The sequence below is a fragment of the Geospiza fortis genome, unplaced genomic scaffold (genome assembly GCF_000277835.1).
Source record: "Geospiza fortis unplaced genomic scaffold, GeoFor_1.0 scaffold102, whole genome shotgun sequence".
NCBI classification, from domain to species: Eukaryota; Metazoa; Chordata; class Aves; order Passeriformes; family Thraupidae; genus Geospiza; species Geospiza fortis.
This window is the reverse complement of record NW_005054373.1, coordinates 2,072,054-2,083,045: the sequence shown is the minus strand read 5'-3', so window position 1 is coordinate 2,083,045 and position 10,992 is coordinate 2,072,054. Positions and strand designations below refer to the sequence as shown.

At 56.0% G+C, this 10,992-nt stretch overlaps 1 protein-coding gene across 1 annotated transcript in view; it reads right to left on the bottom strand.

Annotated features, from left to right (window-relative positions):
• Positions 1–10,992, bottom strand: part of ZFPM1 (zinc finger protein, FOG family member 1) — a 42,838-nt gene that overhangs the window by 18,977 nt on the left and 12,869 nt on the right. The window contains exons 2-3 of the mRNA XM_031060121.1: positions 3,307–3,438; positions 1,069–1,158 (exon numbers count right to left, since the gene is read on the bottom strand). Coding sequence (XP_030915981.1) covers positions 1,069–1,158; positions 3,307–3,438 — 222 coding nt within the window. The remainder of the gene's footprint in view (positions 1–1,068; positions 1,159–3,306; positions 3,439–10,992) is intronic.

Below are 10,992 nucleotides of genomic sequence, written 5' to 3'. Positions count from 1 at the left end.
CACAGCTTCCCAGGGCTGCTGCAGCCTGGTGGCCCTGGGGACACAGCGGGACCTGCCTGGTGCGTCCATCCCCAAAGGGCCATCGCTGTCCTGTAGCGGGGCCACCACTGCCCAACGCTCCCAGCCAAAGCTGGGAGCTCCCCTGGGAGGAGCAGGGTGTGGGCAGCACCCACAGGGCCCAAAATGTGCCCAAAATGTGACCCATTCACCCTTGGGGGTGCCAGGTCCTCCTGGTCCCATCCCCACCCACCTGCCAGGAGCCACTCCCAGTGGAACAACCCACAGCCCCAATCAAGGAGTGATGGCCACGAACTAAACCACAGGAAGTTCCACCTCAACATGAGGAAGAGCTTCCCATGGAGGGTGGCAGAGCCCTGGCACAGCTGCCCAGGGAGGGTGTGGGGTCTCCTGTCTGGAGCCATTCCAAACCCACCTGGACGTGTCCCTGTGTCACCTGCCCCAGGTGGCCCTGCCTTGGGCTGCATGATCTCCAGAGCTCCCTGCTTACCCCAGACATTCCAAGATTCTGTGAATCTGTGTGGCACACGTCTGTAACCCCGTGGCTTTGGAGATAAGTGGGTGATAGGGCTGGGGGTGCCCACAGGGCCAGCCCGGCCTCGCTGGTGCCCCGGTGCCCGCGGCCCCGGCGTGGAGATACCAGGGGGAGATAGAGGCTGAATTGGCTCCTTGGGGTTTTGATAACCATCACCAAACCACCCCAGCGTCGCTCTTGTGGTTGCCAGGATGTTGGTGAAGTGCCCTGGTGTGACGCAGGACGTGCCCAAACCCTGCCAGTGCCAGGGAGCGTGATGCCAGCTGTGGGGATGGCATCCCTGCTGCTCCCAAATCCATGCTTTACCATCCCAACAGCGCCCTGGAGGTGTCAGGGATCACAACCACCACCTCACACCTCCCCTCTGCAGGAGTTGTGGGGTTTGCAGGCTGCCCAGCTCCCAGTGCTCCTCTCCTGCTGGTGTTTGCAAGAGGAGGTGGATGCTGGAGGGCTGCTCCAGCAGATCCAGTCAGGACACTGGGATGGAGCAGCACAGCCCCACACCAGAGACTCACCTGGCCCATTCCAGCTGTCTGGCTCCTGGGGGTTTTCTCCTGGATCCGGCTTCTCCGGCTCCTTTGGACTCTCCAGAGCATCTCTGGACTCTGCAGCAGGAGGGGGAAGGCAGCAGGTCAGAGCAGGGCATTCCAGAGGCCGCACTTCCCAGGGGCTGGGACCACCAGAGCAGCGACACCCGGCACTGGGATGGGCACAGGGAGGGGATTCACATCCCCCTGGGAATGCCCAGCCCAGCCCCTCCAGCCCACCCCAACCCCCTGGCACACCCGTGCCATGCCATGCCGTGCCACGCCAGCGGGCCGAGCCCCGCTCCCCTCACGGCTCTATCTGTGGCGTATTCATAGCAACTTGATAACAATTATTTTCTCCATTAACTGCTGCTGGAGATGGGCTGATAAAGGCAATCTGCATATGACAGTGTGGCAGATTAGTGCCCAAAGTACATGTTTGCCTTGGCGTCCCGGGCGGATCGAGCAGCGGAGCCCAATCGATCGGCGCCACCGCGGCCGCCCAGGGGTGACGTCACCACCACTGCAGATTATTAATACAGGTGATAAGCGCCATGATTAACATCAAATAAATCAATCACCGGGTATAAAAGTCCTATTATTTTTGGCTATAAATCAAAGTGCCTGGCATATCGATTTTTATCCATCGCGCTGAAAGCTTTAGTGGCCGTTATTGCTGCTGGGCCTTATCTCTGCTATCACCTCTTTATCGAGGCAGGCCAGTGCCAGGTGCAGCTCCGCGCCCCGGCTCTGGCTCCTCGCCCCCAGCCCGGCTCCCCCATCAGATAAGAGCCCTGATTCCCTCCACCACCGATCAAAGTTTGCCTGGGAGACCTCCCTGACTCAGATACTGGGGTCCCTTCCCTGCTCCAGTTATCAGGTCCCCTCCCTGTTCCAATTATCACACTCCCTGCCCGGCTTTGCTGTAGGATCCCTTCCCTGCTCTGGCTGTTGGGGTCCTTTTGCTGAAATCGGGGTCTCTCCTTGCTTCAACTAAGGTCAACTCCCTGCCCAGCTTTGGGGTCCTGCCCTGCCCCAAATACTGGGGTCCCCTCCCTGCCCCAGCTACTGAGGTCCCTTCCTTGCCCCTCATTATTGGGGTCCCTTCCCTGTCTTGTGATTCCCCCCTACCTCACCCTGTTGGGGCTGTCAGGGTCCCTTCCCTGCCTTAAATGTTGGTGTCCCTGGCTGTCTCAGCTATATAAGGTGTCCCTTCCCTTCTCCACTATCAGGATCCCTCCCTGCCCCAGCTCTCAGGATCCCTTCCCTATCCCGGCTGTCAGGGTCCTTCCCTGCCCCAGCTGGGTGGATCCCTGGTGCTCCATGGCCTGGCTGCCCTGGTGGATCCCTGGTGCACCATGGCCTGGCTGCCCTGGTTTTGGGGGACATTTCTCCCCCAGATGCAGCTGGAGGCAGCGGGGTTTGCCGGGAGCTCGCTGAGCCGGCGCAGCCTTGCCCCGGCGCGGTTATCTCAAAGGGCACTGCAAACATTAACTGATTGGGATTTGCCCCCACCTCCACAGGAAGGAACTCAAAGGATATCTGGGACTGTTTCAGCCCGGCCCTGAGTCGCAGCCACCTTTGGGGCGCGGCACAGCACGGCTCCAGCCTGGCGGCTGCGTGGCCAGCACGGTGCCACCAACGGCCCCGTGCCCACAGCCCACCTGTGCCACAGCCCACCTGTGGCCTCTGGGGCTGCTTGGCACCCCGGGGGAGTCACTCGGTTGTGACTTTGTCCCCCTGAGCAAGGGAACTTTGCACCCCAAGGGACGTGACTTTCATCACGGGTGTGGAGAGGAACTTTGTACTGCAAAGGATGTGACTTTGCACCCCGAGAGGTCACTCTGCATCCCTGGCATGGGACACTTTGCATCCTAAGGGAATGTGACTAGCACCCCAAGCTAGGGGGAAGGGTCATTCTGCACCTAAGGGGTCACTTGATATCCCAAAGGTCACTTAATATCCCTGTGAAAGGTCACTTTAAACCCTGACTATGTAACTCCACACCCCAAGAGGGTCCCTTCATTCCCCGAGGGACACGACTTTGCAACCTGGGCTGTCCCCAGGGTGCCCAGAGGGATGGAACCCCCAGGGACAGGGGACTGTCCCTGTCCCACCAACCCCAAGGAGTGGCCAGGCTGCTTCCTGAGCTAATCCCAGCGGGTTGCTCTGGTGGCAGGGCCTGTCCCTGTGGGGAGGGGACAGCAGGGACAGCCCAGGGCTCACCTTCACTGCCGGGGGGGCTGCAGGTGTCGCGCTCGGCGGAGCCCTCGCAGTCCGAGGTGGCCCCGTCCCTCTCCGAGGGGCTCTTGTCCCCCACCGGGGCGTCCTCGCCTTCCTCCATCGCTGCCAGGGACCCTGTGGGAGCAGGGACAGGGTGGTGAGGAGGGCACAGCCACGGGGAAAAGGTGCCAGGGGGTTTTCCCAGCTGGGAAATCAGGATGCTGGGAGGAGATGCCCCACAGGGAAGGAAGGGAAAGCTCTGCCCAGCCATCCTGGCAGTGCAGCATCTCCCTGGGGTGCACTGTCCCCTTGCAGAGGTGGCCATGCCTTGCTCCAGGTGTCCCCTCCCTGGGGCACTGTGGGGAATCAGCCTGTGCACACAGATGTGGCATCACCTGTCCCCAAAAGAGACCCCAGAAATGATCCCCACCACCCCTTACCCAACAAGGGACACAGACCCGTGGGGATGGCACTGCAGGGGGGACACGGGGACAAACAGGGTGCACACGGGGGACACCCCTCAGCCCTGCCATCTGTTTCCATGGCAATGCAGCCACATCCCCAGCCAGGCAGGCAGGGCCCAGCCCTGGTGGCACACATGGCTGGCACCGCACGACGCCGCAGGACCGGGGACCACGGGGGGACCACGGGGGGATCGGAGCGGGGCCAGCCCGTCTGCAGACCTCAGCTGCTCGCCGTGACTCCAGGCATGTATATTTACAGCAGCAGAACAAAGAGCCCATAATCTATACAAAGCACACAACAATGAGCGTGAATAAAGAGGCTGCCGGAGAAGGGAAGGCAATTTATTCTAATTCTGCTAATTTCAGTTCCAGCACAATTAAAAAGGCTCTGATAATATTCAGAAACAATCGCCAGCTAACAAATCGTTTCTCCCGCTGTAAATGAAACATTGTTAGGCTAATTTCTTCCTTCACGCCTTCACGGCTCTTGGGCTTCTGATAAAGTTAACCCGACGCTCGCCTGCGCTGGGGTTTGGCACCTCCAGCCTGCCCAGGGAGGGGTGGATGGGGCTGGGAAGGGATGGGTGGGACCAGGAGGGCACCTGGCACCCACCCAAGGGTGCTGAGACCACCCACATCCTGCCTGGGAAGAGCAGGAGGAGGATGAGGATGGCTTTGGGTACCACAGCATCGTGGCCTACAGGGATGGGCAGCCAACAGCATCCCATGGATGCATCCCATATCCCACCCCAAAATACCCATCCCCAGCCAGGAGGGAAATGGGGATGCCCCATATAAATCCAACTGGATGCTCCATATAAACCCAACTTTGAGTGCTGTGGTGTCACCAAGTTCCTACAGGGATGGTGGGTGGGCAACAGCACCCCAGTCCCACGTCACTGGGGTCCCTGGATCTGCCCTGGGATGACCCAACCCCACCCTGAAATCTCCATCCCCAGTCAGGAAGGAGATGGGGATGCTCCACCGAAATCCAGGTGGGGTTTGGTGTCACCCAGCGCCTACAGGGGTGATGGAGAACCAACAATCCCAGAATCTTGTCACTGTGATCCCTGGATGCATCCTGGGACCACCCACACCCCACCCCAAGACACCAAGGCCCAGGCACGAGGAAGATGAGGCTGCTCCATATAAATCCAATGTGTCAAACCTGGTATGGGGACGATTGGTGGCCAACAGCATCCTGGAATCATCTCACACCATCCCTGGATGCATCCCACATCCCACCCCAAAGCACTCCCAAGGGAGATGGGGATAAATAAAATAGATAAATATAAATAAAAATAGAATAAAAATAAGATAAATCTAACCCTGTAAAAGCAGGGGTTTGGGGACCACGGTGTCACCCAGTGCCCATGGGGAGGCTGGGTGGCCAACAGCACCCAGAATGGTGCCCTTGGGTGCATCCCAGCCCCACTGCAGCACCCAGTGCCCACCAACCCCCAGGGACGCGCTGCCAGCGCTCCCAGCTGTGCGGGTTAAACCAACCACTGGGGGAAAAAATACGGGAAGGGGGAAAAAAGGGAAAAAAAAGAAGCGAGCGAGGGAGCGGGAGCAGGAGCAGGAGCGGAGGGAGCGTCACTTGCCCGGGATTGCTGGGAGCCCTGCACAGTTATCACCGCACACAGCCTCCCTCGGCTGGCCTGATCTGTCTATTCTTCATTAAGCAAATACGCTGAAATGGAAATGAAAACATAATAGCTATTTGATTCTCGGCGAGATATTTTGCATATTGGTTCAGCGCTGATAGTGGAATTTCATCAACTCCCTTTTTTCATGCTTTAAAACTGAATTACTGAGGCTGGTTTTACAGAGAGGGGAAGAGCCAAAAAACGCTCCCTTCCAAGATACTCCGCTTCGACGATTAACTCTTCTCCCTCCCTCCTTTTTTTTATTGATAACGAGCAAGGATTTCTTTTTTTTTTTCCCTTCTTTTTCTTCTTTTTTCCCTCAAAAAATAATATTAAAAAAAAATAAAAGACAGTGACTGTACGAACTTGCAGGGAGCTGAGGAGCTGTGGCCATGTCAGCAGGGCTGGGCCGAGGGTCGGCATCCCAGGGAAACCCGGCGTTATCCAGGTAATGATTTGATCACTGCGCTCCAATTAAGGCTCTCCCAGCGCAGGAACAATAAAGCTTTTCTTGATTCTTTGTGCTTAGCTGGTAAATTAAATAAAAGGCAAAAGAATATAGGGAATCAAGGAGGAGGAGGCGGGGGGGACTTTTCCAGGCTGCCAAGAGCGAGACCCTGGGCGCTCGGAGAGCCGGCACGGAGACAAGAGCAAAGTGATAAGAGGCCTTGATAACAGATAGAAAATAGCAACAGCCACAGACTTTCCCACCGGCTCTGGAGCAGGGAGGAGGAGGAGGAGGAAGAGGAGGAGGAGGAGTTCCCATGGTGGAAAGCAGGTCCTGGATTGAGAACACGTGCAGGCTGGTGGCAACCTGCCTTTGCCGGCTGGCGCTCCGCGCTGCTGTCAGCTCCAAGTGTTTATTTTTAAATACAAATTTAAATAAAATTTCCCATCCGACTCCTTTCCAATTCCCATCTCTGGAAGCGTTCAAGGCCAGGTTGGATGGGGCTGGGAGCAACCTGGGCTGAATGGAATGTGTCCCCGCCCGTGGAGGGGGAGGAAGGAGATGAGCTTTAAGGTCCTTCCAACCCAAACCATTCTGGGAATCCACAACGCTTATTGCTAAAAATAAAAATTCCTCCAAGTCCCATTGGGCAGGGGATGAGTCCAAGGAGGGCTTCAGGAGTCAGGGAATGAGGGACAGAGCCTGGACCCGGGTGAACTCACATCCCAAACCTTCTCTCCAGGCACCTCCAAGCTCAGCCTTGGCTCTGGGTATCACTGCGGGGGACAGTGGGGACATCTCAGCTGTGCCAGGGCATTCTGAGGGATATTCCAGCTCCACCAGGCAGGCAGCATAATGGAGGATCCCTTCTCCATCCTTCCAGCTCCTCCTCATCCCTGCGCTGGCACCATCCTCTTCCAATTAAAAACCACAATAACAACAACAACAATAATAATAATAAATAACAATAATAATAATGAAAACCAACCCAAAAGTAGGTGGGCAAGGCTCCAAACCAGGTTTTGGGATGCACAAAGCATCACCAGGATACTCATCCATCACCTCATGCTGGAAATGTGGGAATTCCACTCAAGCATCGCTTCCTCGCTGCCCTAAATCACCTCTTTTCCCCCTCAATTATGGAGCCAACAGCAAAGTGCTGCAGGAGCAGGGCAGAATTCCTCGGGGAAAGATGCTCCTGCAGTCAGTCCCGGCTGCTCCTTCAGCAAAGGCAGCCCTGGTGGTTTGGTGGGACCTGGAGCATCCCGGGATTCCCCAGGGTCTGGTGGCGGGGCTGTGCCAGAAACACCCGGAGAACAACCCGGGCTGCAAATCCTGCAAATCCCGCTATCTGATGGGCCACCGGCCCGCTCTTCTCGCCCAATTCCTCCCTGGGCCCTGCCGATGTTTGTTTTACCAACGACCTCGGCTGCTCCCCGGTTGGTTCCCTGCGGACCGGGAATGCCAAGCCGGGACAAAGGAGCTGCTACTGCTCCACCGGGAGATCTCCCCGCGGTGATGCTGCACTGAATTCCAATAGTCCGGGGTCTGTTTGGGAGGAAAAGGGGCTTTTGGAGCACAAACCAGCCCTCTCATCCCCTATCAGGCCGGCTGCAGCATCCCAGGCCAGGCTGTTCCCATGGGTATCTCCCCATGAAAGATCAGCCCCGTGCACGGAGCTGATAGAGGCTGGGGCCGGCCCCAGGGGGCTTTATCTCAAATTTGGGGCCCTTCTCCATCACCTCCAGATAAAACTCACCCTGAGCCTGCCCGAGGTGCCCTGGGGAAAAAGGGCAAGGAAAAAAAAAGTATGGTTGGAAAATCAGAAGGTGTAGGGGGGATTTATAATGTATTGATCATGATTTGGTATTAAATTATTACTGGTTTATCCAGGAGGTGGTAGGGATGCTGGGATTGCTGATGGGGGATATTTATAATAATTTACAAATTAATTTTATAGACTCAGTATGTTTTTGTGTTCAGGCCTAATTTATCCCAGAGGGGAATAGGGGACACAGGTGCTGGATGATGCTGTAATCCTTGATGAGAAGATGCTCCAGCTGCTCATGAGGGGCTTCATAACGATTAATATTATTACATTGATAATCTATTAGGCCTAATTTATACCAGGAAGGGGAATAAAGGGTGGTGGGGGAATAGAGATGGTGGGGGCACGGAAGGGGCATTGCTTGTGGGATGGTATTTACAATAATTGTTAAATTTATAATAATTGTTAAATTTAGAATAATTGTTAAATTTATAATAATGATTACACATACCAGGAAGGGGAAATTTTTAATAATGATCGCATTTTTAATAAGGATCACATTTTTAATAATGATCACATTTTTAATATACTTAGGCCTAATTTTTCCAGGAGAGGAACGAAGGACAGGGCGGGAATGGAGGTGTTGGGAAGACTGGGATTTCTTGGGATGGGATAGGATGGGATGGAATGTGATGCTCCAGGCACTCCTGGGCAGCTGCTCTGTCCCAGCCACCACAGCCTGGCCTGGTGGAAGGTCCCTGCCCTGGAACCAGATGAGCTTCAAGTTCCTTCCCACCCCAAACCATTCCAGGGTGAAATCCAGAACCCCTCCTATGGGACAGAGCCCCCCGGAGCATCCCTCGGTGCTGTGCTGCCCCAGGGGAGCCCCCCAGGGAAGAGCAGGAGCGGGGAGAGGCTGAGCCTGAGAAAAAGCAGCGCTGCTGATAGGGGAGGGATTGGTTTCAGCCGGAGCTGCTCGCGCTGCCAAGCCCAGGCGGGATCGCGGCGGGTGCAGTTACTGAACATTCATCACTGCCTGAACTCTGTAACTTTATCAGCAGCGAGCGGCGCCAGCGCCGGCCCCGCCAGCCCCGGCTCCGATGGGCCGATAAAGCACCGAGAGATTCCGGGAGATTGGGGCGCTCCGGGGGCCGCCATTCCCAACGGGAACGGCCGGCGCATCCACCGCGCGCCAGGCAGGGGAGGGAGCCGGGGAACAGATCCGGGGACAATGACAATGGAGTGACTTTAGGTTTCAGATGGGGTCGATAAGGCCCTGATAGATTTGGAGAGAGGAGAGAGCGGAATGGAGCCGTGCCGGGCGCGGAGGATGGATGGGGATGCTCCGGGAGAAGGGATGCGCTGAACGTGGCCTGGAGAGCGCACGGAGCCACGAGAGGCTGCTCGGAGCACAGTGGGGAAACTGAGGCAGCTGGTGAGACCGGGAGAGGAGGACCATTCCTTCCTGGAGCTGTCTCCATCCAAAGCCCATCCAAGAGCAGTGGGAGGTGTTTGTCCCCATGGTGATCCAGGATGTGGGCGCTTCGGGAGCAGCTGGATACGCAACGAGATGGGAAAGAAATTCCATCCAGGAAGATCAGGCTCCAAGCACGCCAGCCCTGCTCCCTGCCAGAGGGTGGAACTGAGGGAAAAGCCCTAAATTCGGATACTTCTCCCACCTGGAATAAAGACATTCCAGGCAGGAAAGGCTGGGGGTGGGGATGCTCAGGCAGCGCTTGAGCACATCAATACCAGGTGACAGCGAGGACAGAGGTCAAGCTCTGGGCTAATCCAGCGACAAATTACCCTGAGATGCCGAGCTGGAGCCATCCCCCTTCCTGTGGGAAGCAGCTCCAGGTCCTGCCAGGTCCATCCCACTCCCAAAAGCGATGGAAAGGGAACAGAGATGGTTTTCAGTGTCCACCCCAAGGCTTTCACAGCCCTGGGTGACAACAAGGCCCGAGGGATGGGGACAAGGATGGGGACAAGAGGACCTCAGCGAAGTTGCTCTGGCTGGGATGTTCCTGCTGCTCCCAGTCCCACAGGATGCCCCATCCCAGCTCCCAGAGCCATCCTGGAGCACTCCAGGCAACCAGCAGGAGCTGTAGGGGCTCCAGGGGCAGGGAAGGACCCTCAGAGGGCACAGCCAGGTTGGGTGGCCCAGCCGAGAGCAGACGGCACCAATCCTGGCACATGGAGATCCCTGGGACAGCACTGCTCCCAGAATCCTTCCCTGCCTTCCCAACCCTCCTCTTCCTCCAACTCCAGGCCCTTCTCCTGCCCGGCTCCGTGGACACCGAGTTCTCTCCGTGCAAACGTGCCTGTGCTGCCTCTCTCTCTTTCTTTTTTCTAATTTTTTTTTTTTTTCCTGTTCTTGGCATTTTGGTGGAGCGAGATAAGAGCGAAAAACAACAGAGCTGCCCGGAGAGTGAAAAAGGGAGATAGATAACGCAGATACTGACTCCTACACAAAACAGTCCTGGCTTTATCTCTGCTTTTTATCACAGTTCCCCTAAAAAAAAATAAAGAGAGCAGCCCAACTGGAATGGGGCAGCACATTAAAAAATGAACTTTATACTGTTTGCTCTTTAGTTTTATATTTAGATGAAACAAACTCAGAGGCTCGTGGTCGATACCTTCTCCAAGCTAAGAAGTCTGGAAGCTCTGTTTGCTCCAGTGGGGATGAGTGAGGAAAGCCAAGGAGTTGAGTATGGATGGGGCAGAGGGATGAGGCTGCTCCAAAGTATCCAGGGCAGCATCCTGCAGCAGAAACAGGAAGGTGGATACAGAAATGGAGATGCTTTCCAAGCATCTCTGGTGCTGCCAGCTTGGGGACAGATCCCAGCTGAGATGGCCCAGCCACCACCAGGATCCTGGCCATGTGGCACAGCTGGCAAAGCCCGAGCTGCCCCTGGGTGCAGGAACAGCATCTCCATCCCAGCACAGCGCTGCCCTACACCCCACCCACAGGCTCCCAAAAATCCTCTGTCCCCCCATTCCTGAGGGCACCTCACAGGGCTCTGCCTTCCAGCTGGGAAGGGCATTTTGGAGCAGCAAAATCCCAACTCCCAGGGCACGAATAGAAAGAGGGAAGGAAGGAAGGAAGGAAAAAAAAATAATAAAAATGGACTGGAGGTTTTTCCCTCCCCTCGCACTCCCTTCCCTACCTTCTTTTTGAAAAACATAATTTATCTGTGTATTATCAAGAAATCCAGACACTTTAATCAGTGAGCTATGAAGTCAGTATTTCCATTCTTATCTAGCGGAGGAGTGGAAATGGAGAGCAGATAGGCAGCTCCGAGCCCGGCCGTGGTGGGGAATGTTAATGGGAGGGGCGGCGGGGGGCATGGGGTAACAAGA